The sequence below is a fragment of the Gossypium hirsutum genome, chromosome D09 (genome assembly GCF_007990345.1).
Source record: "Gossypium hirsutum isolate 1008001.06 chromosome D09, Gossypium_hirsutum_v2.1, whole genome shotgun sequence".
Lineage (NCBI taxonomy): Eukaryota > Viridiplantae > Streptophyta > Magnoliopsida > Malvales > Malvaceae > Gossypium > Gossypium hirsutum.
This window is the reverse complement of record NC_053445.1, coordinates 35,779,649-35,796,716: the sequence shown is the minus strand read 5'-3', so window position 1 is coordinate 35,796,716 and position 17,068 is coordinate 35,779,649. Positions and strand designations below refer to the sequence as shown.

Below are 17,068 nucleotides of genomic sequence, written 5' to 3'. Positions count from 1 at the left end.
GAATTATTATATATTTAATATAATATTAAATGTGAGCATTTGGTATATTGATAGTGTAGTATTTTATAGGCATTGACAAATGTCTTGTAATAGTATAATAAAATATTTTAAAAAACTGATATTTAAAAATAAAGACACACGTTAATTTTTTAAGATTGCTTATGAAATAAATAAAAACACACATTGTTAATGTACCAAATACTAACCCAACATTAATGATTAATATTAAAAATATTTAATTTAAATTCAAGTTTAAATACATATAATCATATTTGAATTTTAAAAATGAAAACAAATTAAATTTCGATAAACTAATTTGGATCAATGAAAGTTGGATCAATAAAATCTTAAAGAGTCTGTTTGGATAACACAGAGTAATTAAATGAAAATTTAATTATTATCATAATAATTACACTCTCAGACGTATTTGACTGACAAAGTACAATTACATCGTAATCTCTTATGTCATATTTGGTAGTACAAATTGTAATTACATAGTTACATAACTTATATTTTTAAAAAATATTAATTACTATAAAAAGTTATTAGTATGATAAAAATAATTTCTAAACAAGTAACAAAAATTAAAATCAAATCATCATATATGTTAAGTTAGTCTAAAAAAGTAGTTGATAATAAGATTACTAATAAAAAGAGCAGGAAAATAAATATCATATGCAATTTTGTTTAATTGTTCTTGTGCATAATTGTTGGGTTAATACCTTTTTAATATTTAACATAGGTTACTTATCGTCATATGTTATCATATGTTAGTTCTTAATTGAGTTGATCAGTATCTAAATTTAAACTTGTACCATTAAAATTATTAAAATCTCATTCTTCCATGTACTCTTCAAAGTATAGATCATCTCAATTCTCCCTATAATTGAAGTTATGAAATATGCAAATGTTAGTACAATCCAACTAAGGAGATGTTAATATGAGAAATATTTTTTAGAACAACAGATGTCTTTCCAACCACATTTCGAAGCCTCGAATATCTTAAATTAAAGAGTTTGCGAGCTGTTTATGGTGCTTATGTCTAAGCATCATTCTCTCAGATGGTATCATACCTACAATATGGTGGAAAAAAACATTTTCTATTTGTATAATTAATATCGACCTCATAATATTTGAGTTTACAGTCCAAATAATATATAACTTTAATTGTAAAAATTTAATTTGGAAAAAAAACTTATGTTAGGTTAAATCCTTTTTATAACATATAAACAAAATAAAAAATAATATAAATTTTATAATATATAATCTTTATAAAAAAATTATGTCGTTAAAAATATTCATAACACTTTTTATAAATACTAAAAAATTTTCCATAACTTTATAAAATCATTTTTTATAAATAAATTAAGATAAAAAAAACCTATAATTTTTTTCATGAATAAACATATTATTTTGATGATATATAGCGTGAACACATAAATAAATTATGTTCATACTTGACCATAACGTTTTATAAATAAATATACCATAACACTTTTATAACATGCCAATTATTTTTTATACTAATTATTTTACCATAACTTTAGAAATTTTTTATGAGTTAAATAATATAACTTTTTGTTATAACATTATAAAATACACATTATTTTATAACATATTCTTTTTTAAATTTATGATATAATAATAAATTTTTTTCATAACAATTCTAAATACTCATTCATATTCATGCTTATAATATGATTTTTATAACCTATAAAAATAAATTTTTAAAAATTGAACTTGTATGTAATTACATGTTTACCCTCCCATAAAAGTGTAACGGGAACACTAATCTACCAATTACAATGATTACTCAAATACACCACCTTTATTTAATTAAAAACAATTATACCCAAATTCAATTATTAAACGATTTTCCAAACAGTACCTAATTACTAAATAGTTTTCCAAACTGTACCTAAAAGTAAAATGTTGAACTCCAATGTAAACAAAAAAAAAAGGTGTATCGCTAAAAAAACTTATGTTGAACTAAAATACTGAAACACCAAATCTCAAGTGTCCTACAATCATCATTATTATAAAAACCCCCTTATTGATAGTTAGATTACATCTTGTTTTTTTTATTCAAAAAATAAGTAAATTAGTCCATATATATTAAATCAAAGAACAAATTGTTCTTTTCGTTAAATTTTTTTATCCATTTTTATTGTTAAAATTTAATTCATGTGTATTGGCAAAAGGTAAAACTGACACGTTATGTGTCACTATCTGATTATTTTATTAATCATGTCAAATTTTAATGGTAAAAATAAATAAAATTTTTAACAAAAAAATCAACTTATTCTTTGATCTAAAGTACAAAAATTAATTTTTTAAATAAGAGCAAAATACAATCTAACTCCTAGGAGCCTCCATGGTAGCTTCAAGGTTGAACAGAGTTAGATTTATCAATGAGTGCACACTCAAATTTATTAAAAATCCATATGCAAAACTCAACCAAACAATTGTATTAAATAAATGAAAAAACAAATCAAACTCCAACTCTTCATTTTTCTTAAAATATCTATGTCCAACTATATTGAGTATGGGGTATGAGGATATAATATGGAAAAACTTGAAAGAAAAGATTGAGATATACCCGTGTTAGACACATATTCATATCTCACACTTGAGTCTTAGTAATATAGAGCAACTATGCCGATATAAAATCAGATAAACAGTACCAGAAAGCAGCATACCATCGTTCTTCAAGCCACCCATAGTTTATTTAGATCTCCCTCAAACACAAAATGATCACCGACCCTTATGTGATCCAGCTTCAAATCGTGCTTCAGCACCACTATCACAAATTTTCTTAGTTGCTCTCGATCATCTTCAGAAACACTTCTTATATTATATCCAGAAACACTAAAACTAGATTCTGTAACTAAAGCTAGTTCTTTCTCGTCACTGGATGCTGATTAGTTTGGTGTCTAAAGAAGTATATAATTCAGCTCCTCTGTAGTCCGTAGCAGTGAAAAACAAAGAATTTACTTTGCATCTGATACTTTGGCAGTCAAACATCTGCATGAAATTGTTTCAAATCCAGAAATAAGAATTGTAAACCGAAAACAAAAAAGAAAATGCAATAGCAGTATACTAAAGTTCAAGCCGGAAAAACAAGAATGGTCTTGGATCAATGACTAAAGAACTGAATGTATTTGACCCATTTCAGTTCTTACATGAGCTAGATCTTCGTTTAACAAACATGGGTTAAGCATTAAAAGGAAGTTCTATTTTTCGGGAAATGCCTTTAAGAGTTTCATTGATACAAATACAATAAAACATTTTTCTACTATGTAGGCAACGCTTTCTAAGCACTTACAAGCTATAAAACTACTCTGCAAATGCAACATTTTCCCCTCAATTTAAATCATCTAAAATGGAATTCAAAGATAAGATCCAGATAATGTCTTTAAAAGATCATAAGGTATTTTACATCCATAAAATGACAATTCCCTAAAACATTGTATAGAAGGAAAAGAATGTGTGAGGAAGAGATAATGCAGGATACATTAGTCTACACAAGAGGAAAACGTTGCTCCTACTTTATTTTTGCTAACATACCATGTCTGGCACCTGTATTTGACAGGTATTCGGCAATGGGTATGGAAGTATGATTCTTTAAATATATGAAGGAAAAAAAAAAGAGAAAAAAATTGAGTACATCCATGTTGGATATAAGCCCGTACCCAACACCCTTAAGTCTGAATAAGAGAATAAGAGACCGGTTCTGTAGCATCCAAAAAGAGAAATAACATGACTTAGCACCAATATATTCATATAAGTTCATGTGATAATTCCACGTATTCCCGTTGAGCATAATACTAAACAAAATAATTGTGCAGACCAACTATCAAACAAAATATATTATGGACAACAAATAGCAATCCCACAAAATTCGAGACAGAAAGTTGGAAGCCTGGCACCAATAATCCCACAGCAACACTTGTCCCAAAAAGAAAAGATAGACAAAATAAAAAAAAATTGGTTTATTTCATATCACAATTATCTTTTTAAACACTTTGACATATATAGGAAATATTCCTTACTTGATCGGTATCGCGTTATTGGAATCTCTTTGAGTTCCCGTCTAATGCACAGATATTCACCTAGCAAAGCCATCACTGCAACTCCAATAACATTCACAAACCACCATGTTATTGAGGAAGGCCAACCTCCATTTATTAGGCATATAAAAAGATGGATAATATAGAGGGTTGCTGCAAAATCCAAGCACTTTTTTTCCCTTTCAATCAAATAAAGCATGTAACCAGCTCTGCAGATCCAAAGAAAAAAAAATTGCAAGTTAAAATGAGCTAAATTTAGAACCTAGAATTATTCTCTCTAAAATTCATATTTCATTTTACTTCAACATTTTATTTGCATGAACAAATAAAATACCACTTGTTTTAGACAACATTCACCGAGACAGTATCAGGTTCGAGCCATTAATTTATAACTAAATAAACCCTCCCTCATACTAGACAACATTCAAGCTTAGCTACTAATATTCAAAAAATGTTAAAATTCAATCTTTTCATGTTTGAAGTTCAAAATTAAAGCTTCCAAATCTTAGTTTTTAGGATCACAAAAATATAAATACCACAAAACAAATGACACCGACCAAACATCATACGTCTACCATTTAATCTATACATTGATCCAACCCCATTGTACAACCTACAATCAAGCATGAATAAGAGAAAAACAAACATTTTTCAGTTTAATCTTATCATCTGAAGGTGCTATAAGGATGTGTATAACAGTGAAGAGTACATCGGTGAGGCAAACAGTAGGAAACACAATGATTCTTCAATTAATATATTTGGCGGCTAGCCCATAATTGAGCAAAATAATACCTAGTTTTAGCACCATTTTCCTTTTATGAAAATAATTGTTTATATTAAAGTAAATCTAATAAACCATACATTTAAAAAGCAACAGAAAGAAACCAACTGTTTATTCCATAGACGAATTTCAAAACTCTGCACTTGCAGATGCAGATAAGCATACAAATGAAACATAGATAGCTAAGCAAATGATGGGAATCATGATCTCACCCTGCAATAGAGCTGAGCAGAAACGAAGCGATGACACACCAGCCAGTAACAGTGGAGGTAGTGACGGTAGCAAAGTCGAAGAAATAGACCAAACTCAAACGAGAAACGCGGGTGCCGACGAGGAATGACAAGAAGGCTCCAAGAGTAAGGTAATATAAACATTGAAGGCAAACAATTTGGGCTACAATAAGCCAAGGATCCCATACTACCGCCCCATAGAACATGACTATAATTGAAATACCCCCCTTAAAATTACAAATATCCCCAGATCAGCAAAACCTCCCAAAGCAATTCCTCAATATTATACTGAATTTGCCTTAACAACCAAGCTTCAAATCCTAAAAAAAAAAAAACTAGTTCCCACCCAATTCTTAGGAAATTAAAAGGATTAAAGCAAAATCATAGGTTTCCCAGCTGAAAATTTTTCGAAGTTACTGAAGACCCAGAGCCTTGTTCACTAGCTATGGCCTATGATCTTTAAAGACGAGCAAAAAGGTTTTTGAAGAATGAAAATCAATGCTAAAATCGAGTTTGAGGTTCAATTTTCGGTGCACCCAAAATAGAAAATTGACGAACTCGGATCTGCTAAATCAGTGAATCTTGAGAGAACAAACCCAAATCTGGAATTCTCGTTTTTGTGAGGGAATCTGACAATAAAAAAGAAAAGGTTTCCATTTTATGCCAATCAAAAATAGAAAACCTTTTCCTCTCTCTCTCGGCACTCCTGCGGAGCTTTAGGGATATATAGACAGTGTTTACTGAGAATGAGTAGCGTGTACGGATGTGTCAGTAGATTCCGGGGATCAAATTGGTAAGATTATTGGTTTAATTGGATCAAATACAAAATTTTAAAAAACAATAAATTTTTAATTCAATACATTCAATCAATATTTTAATCGATTCAATCAATTTTTAATTTAACTAATTCAATGTTACTTTTTGAATTCATCTCGCAATAAATTTTCAATCCAATTAATTTAACTAAAAGGACCTATCCATTCAAATAATACAAGATCCTTTGCATCCAAACGAATGAAATGCAAAAGTTACAACAAACCTTGTTTTTTAATCAGGTGGCAGAGGCTGTTAACATGAAATTTAGAATCTGATATACTCTTCCAATTTTATATAATTTTAAGTTAATAAATGATAAAATTATAATTTGATTTCTTTAAATTTAATAAAATTTTGATTTATTTTTAAAAATTATAAATAGAATAGTGAAATTATGGGTCCTTTTGATTGGTGTAAAATGTTTTCCGGAAAACATTTTCTGAAATTTTCGATGTTTGATTGGCTGAAAATATTTTCATACTATAAAACCAATTACAAAACACGGGAAAAGAAGTGTTAATTTTGGAAAATGTCTTACCGTTTCTAATTCGGTAAGACATTTTCAGGAAAATTAGAAAGAACACAAATCTTCCATTTCCCTTCCCCTTCCCCTTCCCCTTCCCCATCCTTGATCGGTTGTTCCCATGCCCAAGAAAAACTCAATTCCCCCCAATCGAAGCTCTCGTCGTCTGACCGTCACGTCCTCCTCAATGTAGATGTGATCTGTCCTGTTGATCTTTGATTCATTTCTGTATCTTCCTTCGGCTCCTCATCTCCGTTCGTTGGCCTCACCTCACCATCTCAGCATCGTCGTCTCTGTCGCTCGACCGTCAGCCTTACCTCTGTATTTTGAAGAAACCTTAAAAAGTTAAGGTCCACAGTCGAGAAAAATTCATCTCTAATCTCCTCGAGGTATCTGCATATTTCTCTAATATTTTACCTCTGCATTCTGTTTTCCTTCCTTTTCTCTCTAATTTTTGTTTAATATAATACAGAATTTTCTCTCTCTAATTCTGGTTATTAGATTCCTTAAGTGTGTCCAGTTGAATCTAGAATGGGTATTGAGTCTAGTTCCTTCTGCCATTCTTTGTATTTCTTGTGCTTTTCCAGCTTCTATGGCTGAATCTTGAGAAGAGAGGTCAGAGAAGAAAAAGGAAATTTGATCTATTCAGTCATAATCTCTTTTTTGCTTTGGCTATCAAGGAACTGTTTTTTTTTAATTGACTTATTCCAAGTTTCTCATTCATTCTAAAGCTCTAACCTCAGGGCTTAATTTGATGCCTTTTATCTTCATCTTCTTTATCTGTTGATTATATATATGTTCTTCGATGCTGTTCAGGTGCAAACTTCCAAAACTTGCGCTCTTCAACTTTGAAGCAAGTCCTGTACTTGACTTGCGAGTGATCCCCACAAAAGAAGACTGCATTGTTGAGTTATTTTCTTGCAAGGTGAGCTTTGATCCTACATTTTAGATACTGTAAGGTAAAAGTAAGGTGGGGGTAAAATGTTTGCTTACAGAAGAGGAAAAATGAAAAGAAAAGGAAATAAATGCAAAGAACTCATTTAGCATTCAGAACCTGTCAGCAGAGTTTATATTTTGCAAGTACACTGCTAAGTTCTACTGAAAATTTTATGTCATCCAAAAAATGCATCATCTAGTGATTCATCTTAGCGTTGAAGCCTCTATAGCAAAAGTGAAGAATGCTCAAAATTTGAACAGATTAATCTATGAAAATTACACTGTATGGAAAGACATCAGTGCTCTGTCATGCTGATTTCTAGTTGGTCACAAATCAGAAACATACACATTAATAAGTAACATCAATATCAAAATGCTAATTTTTGCTATTGTGCTTATTAGATGAGAATGAGAATGTCTATTTTCACTGAATCCTGAAAATGAAAGATTTTTCAAGTATTACAAAGAAAATGGTTACTGTTATTCATATTCTGTTTGATGACTGTTGAAAATTGCGTATATACTTGTTGCTAAAATTGTATGCAGTTCAAGGTTCAGATGTTGTGGAACGCCAAAATGACCATTTTTCAGGTACTTATTATGGCATTTGTATACCTCTGAGCGAATATAGGTTTGGTTTTATTTAGAGTGACAGATGTTGTTTAGATGGACTAAGATGCTTGTTTCATAGTGTTAAACCTATTGTTTGAAAACCAATCATTTTAAACTTAAAATGTATGCCCTTTTGGATTTTAAAGACTATGGCTAAACTTTTCATTTGGTCCCTAGCTGCTATCCTCTTATCACCCAATTGGATACAAACTATAGCTACAAGTTTTGTGTTTTAATAGGCAAGATTTTGAAGGTCGTCCCTGACTTGCTATCTGCTTGGTTATGGGTTCAAACCTTGAAACAACCTTTGTGAACAGGGGAAGGCAAGATACATTAGACCTGCCCCTATTTATAGCCAAGATCATTGTGCACTGGGTACGACCTGTTTTTTGTGTGTGCTTGGATAGATTTCATTCGGTTGTATCCTTGATAACAGAATTAAGATGGACGGCCTATGAAGATTTTCCTTTTCAAAATATTTAAGAATGCATGTTGTGCTATATAAAGCAAGTATTTGGTACCATGTTGTAACTATTAATGTTGCTTTGAATTTTGCAGCTACTATGATAAATCATATTACTTGGGACACAAATATGTCTGAAGCATTTTAGAGGTTGATGTGAAGTTGAATCTATGTCTTGAGGTTGTTATCTTATTGGCTTCAAAGATCATGATAGTTACCTGGATATTTAACTTCAATTCTGCCCCGTGACAACATTGTTCTTTTGGGTTGTTCAGAATATCCATCTGTATATGTTTTTGCCTTCCAAAAGGCAAGCACAGGTAGTGAGTTATCTTTGCAAGCAAAATGTTGATGTTGGTGCTGCTGCCATGGATGGCATGGGTGCGATTCATTTTGCGGCGCAGAAAGGACATCTAGAGGTTGTCTGAACTCTGCTTTCATCAGGAGTTTCAGTGAGAGCCACTAATCGCAAGGGATTCACTCCACTTCACTATACTGTTCAAGGGTCCCATCTGGAAGTAATCAAAGTCTTATTAAAGAAAGGTGCAAGTGGCTAGCAATTTGATAGCAGATGGTGAATCAGTTAATGCAACGCTAACAGTCGGAGTAGTGTTTTATGATTAGATTATTTAGGCTAAGTTTTGGTTTTTGTGTGTTTTGATTTGAACCCAGCAAGCTTCCTGGCAGCAGACATTGCCATTTTTTTAGTTGTAAGTGGCTAGCAATTTGATAGTAGATGCACTTAAGCAGTTACGCCAAACACAGTCTATAACAATTTACTAAGGATTTGGAATATGTCCTTTCTTTTGTTTAACATTTTGGTCTTGCTGAATCTGTTTAAAAGACCCAAAGTTTCATATTGGTAGGTAAATACATCTTATATGTTTTAAATAAATACATAGATTAGTATTTTTTTAATTGTGGTTTGGAAGCTAAATTTATAAGTATTCAACCCTAGTTTTTTATTTTTTTAACACAATTACAAATAATTTATTTGACTTTGGTTATTTTCAATTTATGACGGTTAATATTGTAGCTTAATAATTGAGTATTATTATATATTTAATTTTATTTATTTATTTATAAATAAATCATTGCAATATATGTAAAAATAATTTAAAATATAAATATTTATTAATGTATATTAATATATGTAAAAAAAATTTCCGGAAAATATTTTCAGGAAATCTGCCAAACAGCAGAAAATATTTTACACAGATTCAATCAAACACCAGAAAATATTTTTCAGTAAGTCATTTTACAGAAAAGTAAAATCTTTTCCAGAAATCATTTTACGGAAAATATTTTACTGGCAATCAAACGGACCCTATATTTTAACTCTTATAAAAATATATAACTTAATCTCAACTAGAAAAAAAAAAGTTCACCCCTAACTATAAATTCCATTGACAAAAATGATAAGCTTAATTCCTAATTAGATTGTGACATACTAAGTAAGATGAACAAAAGAATTATACAAAAATGTATACTTTTAAAAGATTGCATGGAAATCAAATAAAAATTTAGTTAAAACAGTAAAATTGAATGTTTAAAACTAGATTACATTAGGTTCAAATCTTACTATTTGTCTACTATGTGCAAACATCAAACACTCTTTGAGTGAGAAGATTTCATACACTCATGGTTATAGGTTTTTATACTCTTTATAAATTTGAAATTTTAGTTATTATACTTTTACTTAGTCTCTTTATTTTTCAGATTTAATTATCATTGTTAATTTTTTGCTAAATTTATTAGCGTGACATTTTGAAATTAAAAAAAAATCACTTGATAAATATGTAAACAAAAAAATGAATTTAACAAAATTATTTTAACAATATTAAGAGTTGTATTTAAATTTTGAAATCTAAATATGTATAGAAACTAAATTCCAAAGTTATGAAAAGTATAGAGACTTAAAATATTCGTTTTACGGTCAGACTAATCCTTTTAGAATTTGTAATTCCCTTGTGCCTTACCAAGTGTTGGTTGTTCTAGAATTCAACTACACAAATATTCACATCTTTAATCTGCAAGGTAAATTTGATGTGTAAATAAAACCCTAAAAAGTTGAAGCAGAAAATATAAACGATGATGTTATCATTGTTGGGGAAAAATAATGACTGTGTTAGTATTTCATCAGTACAAAAGTAAACAATTGATCTTTATATGCAAAAGTAAATTCCTTTAATTTGGATTTGCATCCCTCGGTTTCGGATTTATACAGTACTAATAGAAAATGGTATTGTGAATTTTTTTGTCAGAAGATTATTAGAACCCGGGATCGAAGTTGGAAGAAGCCATCATTCCGTTCCGTGCCAACACCAATACGAGTACAATACAGACTACCACTGCTTAAAGATGAGTTCTTGGCCTCACTGTGAGCTACCCTTTTTCCTTCTGCTTTTCCTTGCACTTACAGTGACTTTTGTTTCGGTTTCATCTTTCTGTTGCGGCTGATCATTTACGGGAGCTTTGGATGAATTTATTCGACTTCTTAACCTTAATATTTCACCCTTAGCAGAAGCCAATTCTTCCTCGAGTTTCTTCACTCGCTTTTCAAGACTCTCCCTTTCCTTGTTCAGTGTCATCACAATGCTATGAGCATCTTCCATGTTTTCTCGAGCTTCTTTCGATGCATTCTTCTGCTCGGTAAGTGTTTTATAGAGAACCATTTTCTCATCCTCGAGACTCGATATTTTAGCATTAGCGATTTCCAGATCTCTGGAAAGTTTCAATATTTTTTGGTTCACTTCATCAAGTGAGTTGGTAGCCTCTTCCAGGTTGGTTTTGAGTGATTTTCTTGCTTCCTTGTCTTTCACAATCTGATTCTCTAAAGCCTGTCTTTCCTGGTTTAATGAAGAAACATGCGTTTTCTCTTCTTTCAAATCACTGGATATGGCTTCTACTCTTTTATAAGCATCTATCAATTCCCTTTGAAGGGTATTCCGGTTTTCGGTCATGGAAGTCAACTCACGAGAAAAAGTTTGCCGCTCTTCCAAGGTTTTCTTCAGAAGCTCTTTCGTAGTTGTGAGCTCACCGGCCAGAACTACACCGTTTTGTTTTGCCTCATCAAGGTTGGCTTGCAGTCTTTCTTTAGCTTCATAAAACTTGGTCGTAACCCTTGAAACATCAGACTCAAGCTCTTTACAATGGATTCTCGATTGCTTCAGTTGTTCAGACAGATAAGAAACTTCACTCCGGGACTTTGAAAGAGTTTCCTCAACAAGTAGGAGTTCTTCTTTCAGGTTTTTTCCACCGTGCAATTCCATCTCCAGTGCTCGCTCCAGGCTTTCCTTTTCCTTGTTCAAATCAGCAGCAATCGTTTTATTTTCACTCACATCGTTTAGAGCAAGCTCGAGTTTTTCCTTTAGCAACCGGATTTCATTTTCTCTTTCCCCCAAAAGCTTAGCATCAGCCACTGCCTTATTTTCAGACGAAAGTTTCAAATCATTGTACTCCTCCTGAAGAGAAAGGAACTCCCGCATAGAATTATCTCTTTCAACCAATAAAGAACTCACACTTGCATTTAATTCATCAACTAAAGAACTTTCGGATTCGAGTTCACTTCGACTTCTCTGCAATTCTTCTTTCAGTCTTTCGATCTCCAAATGTGCTTTGCCAAGTTCTTCCTCGGTTTGTTTGTAGGTAGTGATCAAGTTCTTGAACTCGGATTCTTTTCCTGCAAGTAAAGTACTGAGCTTTTGAATACTAACTTCCTTATCATTAAGTTCTGAACCAAGCAAGTTAGCTTTTTCTCGTAGGACATCAACGGAATTGAGCTTTTCCTTCAGCTCTTGTTTGAGAGACCTTTTCTCTTCCCTGACTTCCGAAAGGTTATTCTGAAGACTGTCTATTTGAACTTTAAGCTTCTCGATTAACCTCTTCTCATTATTAAGTTCACATCCTAAGCCGGTAATTGTACTATTAGCTGAATTCAGTTGATCCCTTAAAGCCAGCTGTTCTTCTTTTGCCTCTTTGAGTTGCTTGGTTCGTTCTTCCCGTTCTATTAATAGCTTTGATTCAAAGTCTTTCTCCATCATGATAATTGCAACTTCCTTTTCTTGCAATTCGATTTTTATCTGCATATTTCCAATAAATGCAAGATTAATAGCAAACTAATACAGGAAAACAAAAAAGTACATTCAGTAAGGGAAGTTGAATAAAATAAAGCATTTTTCAGAAGAAACAGACTTCTTGTTATTCGTATTCTTCCCATAACTTCAAGTGATGACTTACTGATTCCAGGATTTCATTGTTTGTGTTCTTCTCCTTCAGAACCAAAGCGTAGAGTGCACCAAGCACACTGGCACCAAGTATTCCAAGACCATTTAGGAGGGACAGAAAGGGGTTAGATCGTGAATCTCCCCATGATTCCTGTCCATACAAGGTAACCCCGTTTAGAAGTTTTGAAACTTAGAAGTCGCAAAATCATGAGGTCAACATAACAAAAGCAAATAAACTGGGTGGGAACATAAAAGTACGAGAGACTCAGACCTCCAGCTTTCGGCTTTCCTCTGGTTTATTCAGCTCAAATACAGCAATTTGGCTTTCCTCAGGTTTGTTTACGTCACTTTCTTCTGAAATAGACAAATACAAAGAACATAAAATGAAGAAGCATAAACTAATATTAGATCAACCCTATTAAAAGGCTATGTTTCTCCGGCTTTCTTTTCTTGAACTACCGGTGTCTAGTACATTTCCAAAAATAACTATGGGGATAAGATCCTCAACTACATAGAGAAACATAGAAAATATTGAGCATACCCATGTCAGACACATATAAATATATGACACACCTGGTCCTTCATTTTTTCAGGGAATGGGACGGGAATAATTAAATATTTTACTCAACTGTATCATGGCAATAAATGTTAAATCTTATCAGAGTAAGGGTAAATGAAAGAAATTAAGCAAAGGGAAACCACACCAGTGCTTTTACCGGTAGCAACTTCCGTCGGCAGCTCTCTAGTTCCTTCTTCTAGACTTTTACTCTTTCTCGGCCTCTCTCTCCCTGCAAGTTTAGAAGTCTTAGCAGTCTCAGTGTTTTATCACCGAAGCTTGATCTATCTACCATCTATCTTCCTAGACAACAGTAAAAGAGGAAGTTGATCTTGCACACCCATCATTTTTATATTTAGAACCTTCCAGAGGTCTACCAAAGATAGATTTCCGAAATGAAAATACACATTGCATATACAGGTTCTCTTTCTACCAAAATCAATACCATATAAAGTGAAAACAGATGTCAAACACAGCATTACACTGTCAACAACAAAAGTATTATAGAAAGGAAGAAGGATGTCATTAGAACTCAGAAGAGCACGATCAAACAGTATTATCGTCGCAGCCAAAGTGTGTACATATATATTATTGGCAGATTGGATACAAGGTTTCCCTATGAGGTCCTTATGAGCTTTAAGTCCAGTCCTAATAAAATCTCTTCACCCTCCTCTCCTGGTTCAAAACCGAAATCATTTTTAGCAGTAGAAGCCTACCTAACTCTATGGCAAAGCATGGATTGGCTTAAAACCGAGACAGTAAGAAGGAGCTTTATAGAAACTACTGCTGAGAAGGCTATTTGTTGTGAAGCTGACTACCGTCTTTTCTCTTTCCAAAAGGATTAAGATTCATTTAGTAACAGTCACAAAGTTAATCAGAATGGGAAAGGCTAGTTTTTTAGTCCATGTTTGAACCTTGTTTTATAATACAGTTATGGAACAATCATAAGCAAAATTTTATAGAATTTCTCCAAGAAAACAATCTTATTTACAAAAAAAAGTTCCGAAAGGATTATAAGTGAACAAAATTATAATAGAACATCATTCCAAGGAGCAAAAGACATTAAATATCCATACTCTCAATGCAAACAATAGCTGTTGAAGAAATGCGAGTGGAACAAACGGCATAAGCTCGATAATCAAGCAACTAGTATATCAAGTGAAAGACCATAAACAATAAGGCTAGGATAGGGCAAAACAACCTTTGATTTATCTTATTTCGGAGCATGCATAACAAAAACAATCTCATCTTATTTTAAAAATTTTATTCATTAAATTATCCAATTCTCTCCATCTCCATAAGATTATGTAATTCCATCCGCATAGGATAACTAAGCCAACCAATTTCCATTCACTGTGTTAAAAGCCTAAATAGATGAAATATGCACAAAGCAAGCACTAAATAGATGAAGGTTGGCAATCACTTGAGTAAAACCAGTCATTAAAAAGCCTATATATCCACAATCTACTGTGATATGAATTAAGTTCACTACAAAATCATAAAATATTCATTTCAAATTAATATTTCACCATGATTTGATAAATTCCAAGATGCTGCATTCGGGAACATGAACTGAAGATTTGGATTTTATCTACAATCTAAATTGTGAGAACGAAATGCACGCATTATGTTTAATTATTAATTGAGATTCACAAATATCCATAGTATTTTCAAATTCACTACCAAATAAGCATGCAACAAATCCACGGATTTCGGGAAATATAATAAAAAAAAGTAGAATTTATATATGTTTTATCACACAATTTACATTTTTTTAAGAATACAAATCGATCTTTTGAAATCAAGATTCAAGAAATAATGGCCAAAAGCAAGATCACTCCAATAACTTGCTGCTCAAGATTCTAGCTTCTGATGGGAAAAGAAACAAGAAACAAAGGAAACCCATTTAATAAAATGCAATAACTTAATTAAAGTAAATGGTTAATACCATTCTAGTTAACTAGAACAAGAGAACCAATATGAAAACTGAGCTTAAACCAGAAATTAAACATATATATGATTAACCAATCCACAATCTGTAAAAGCAATCAAATGATAAATTTGAAAAAGGGTAATTCACCAACTAAAACATTGCCTAGTAGCATCATTACCCCCCAAAGGCACTGAAATGAAATTGGAGACAACCCATTTCATAAAACCCAATAGTTCGATTAAAAATATATATCAAGCATACTGAATAATAAAAGAAATGGGGCTCGCTTACTTAAGGTGGAGATTTCAAGAGCTTGGGATCTAAGTTGCAATAAAGGAAGGATTGAAATACCCACAAGAAGAACAGCCCTCCTCTTGCCGGAAACGTCATCGTTTGGGTCTTCATGGGTCAAGCAAGCCATTGGAGGCCTGAAATTTCTCTTCTTCCTCCTCTTCCTCTTGGTTTCTCCATTTCTGATATTAAAGGAAACGGATAAAGAAGATGGGAACCGTACTTGAGAATTGGAGATGGGATCTTGCAAATAACAAGAAGTCCCTATCATGAAACCCATTTCTTTTTTTTTTCTTTTTTTTTTGTGGGGAATGGGTTTTTTTTTTCTTTAGCACGCCATGAAAGAAAAGAAGCTTTGTTCTTCTTTAGTTCGATATTTCTTTAGTGCCTTCCCATGTTGCAGGATTTTCGCCTTTGTTCAGTGGAAGTTTGTTGAAAAGACGTAAAGGCCACTTTTAATACTGATAATTACCGGTAAAACGCTATTTTAATTTAAAATAAATTAAATAGGGTAAGTATACATTTTAGTACCTGAAGGTTTTTTTTTGTCCAATTAGGTACCTAAGCTTGGCCTAAGGTTATTGCATTTTGTTAAATGGGTTTCCTTTATAAAATTAGATTTAATGTTCAAATTGGTACCTAACTTTTTTTTTGGTCTAATTTGGTGCCTAAGCTTGGCCTCAAGGTTCAATTTAGTGTAAACTTTTTTTGGTCCAATTAGTTACCTTAACTTGACTTTTTTTTATTCAAAATAATACCTGAATTTGGCTTCATAGTTCAAATTGATTCAAATAAGTAATTTATTGTAAGTAACAATTGGGACCAAAAAAACCAAGTTCAGGGCCAGTTTGAACCAAAAAGCCAAGTTTAAGTACCTAATTGGACCAAAATAAACTTTAGGTATCAAATTGAATATTAAAGTCAAGCTCAAGTACCTAATTGGACAATAAAGCTTTAGGTGACAATTTAAACCTTAAAGCCGAGTTCAAGTACCAAGATGTAAATTTACCCAAATAAATAGGTGTAAATCTAAAAAACTACTAAAATAATTAAAATTAAATGGGAAAAAATCCACGTACACCTCTATAAAACTAACATGATTTTAGGTCATTTCATAATTTTTTCCTATGATTATAATTTAATAATCCAATTGTTGGATTCATCCGTATAATTATATTTTTCATGCATGTAAATCTGGTATGTCATATGTAAAAGTGTGTGATACCTCAACCGTTTGGACAAAATAGTGAACTCACGAACAATCCAAAAGCGCCACTTGGGTTACTCTTAGAAATTACACCTTGGGAATCTCTTGTATCAATAATTAAGAGAGTCTCAATCATTAACTGTCACATCATACTCCAACTATCTTGTCTCACTCGAAATGATTAAAAGTACTTCAATAATGATAGACCACTTGGCCACTTGTCTCCCACCCTTTATAAAACCTTGACATGTGACATCTCAAGACTAACACTAAAAGTATATAAAGCCTAAAGGCTTAAGGCTAGCACCAATACCCTTCTCCCTACGATCCTACTTTCTTCAGACTCACACTCTGCCACTCTCACATCTCATACCATCTTAGACCATCTTATCTAGTGGCTTTCCGTCTTGTACTAAAATAAGGT

General features: G+C 32.1%; 2 protein-coding genes and 1 long non-coding RNA gene across 5 annotated transcripts; 1 reads left to right on the top strand and 2 right to left on the bottom strand.

Moving 5' to 3' along the window:
- Positions 1–2,445: 2,445 nt before the first annotated feature.
- On the bottom strand, positions 2,446–5,873 carry LOC107891695 (protein SYS1 homolog). Its single transcript, XM_016816560.2, has 3 exons — positions 5,064–5,873; positions 4,053–4,279; positions 2,446–3,024 (listed from the first exon to the last, which is right to left on the bottom strand). Exons 1-3 carry the CDS (start codon positions 5,285–5,287, stop codon positions 3,017–3,019), a joined length of 459 nt encoding a protein of 152 aa, XP_016672049.1. The 5' UTR covers positions 5,288–5,873; the 3' UTR covers positions 2,446–3,016.
- Positions 5,874–6,420: 547 nt separating this feature from the next.
- LOC121220840 (uncharacterized) lies at positions 6,421–9,276 on the top strand. 2 transcript variants are annotated; one of them, XR_005918063.1, is made up of 5 exons: positions 6,427–6,809; positions 7,237–7,345; positions 7,903–7,947; positions 8,527–8,611; positions 8,707–9,276. It is a non-coding gene; the product is annotated as an uncharacterized lncRNA (long non-coding RNA). The 2 variants fall into 2 exon arrangements; XR_005918062.1 differs by having other exon boundaries at positions 6,421–6,809; positions 8,527–9,276.
- Positions 9,277–10,537: 1,261 nt separating this feature from the next.
- LOC107891697 (MAR-binding filament-like protein 1-1) lies at positions 10,538–15,871 on the bottom strand. 2 transcript variants are annotated; one of them, XM_041100474.1, is made up of 5 exons: positions 15,438–15,871; positions 13,374–13,445; positions 12,929–13,011; positions 12,671–12,808; positions 10,538–12,513 (listed from the first exon to the last, which is right to left on the bottom strand). In XM_041100474.1, exons 1-5 carry the CDS (start codon positions 15,715–15,717, stop codon positions 10,807–10,809), a joined length of 2,280 nt encoding a protein of 759 aa, XP_040956408.1. In that variant the 5' UTR covers positions 15,718–15,871; the 3' UTR covers positions 10,538–10,806. The 2 variants fall into 2 exon arrangements, with proteins under 2 accessions (XP_040956408.1, XP_040956407.1); XM_041100473.1 differs by having other exon boundaries at positions 13,362–13,445; positions 15,438–15,862.
- Positions 15,872–17,068: the final 1,197 nt, after the last annotated feature.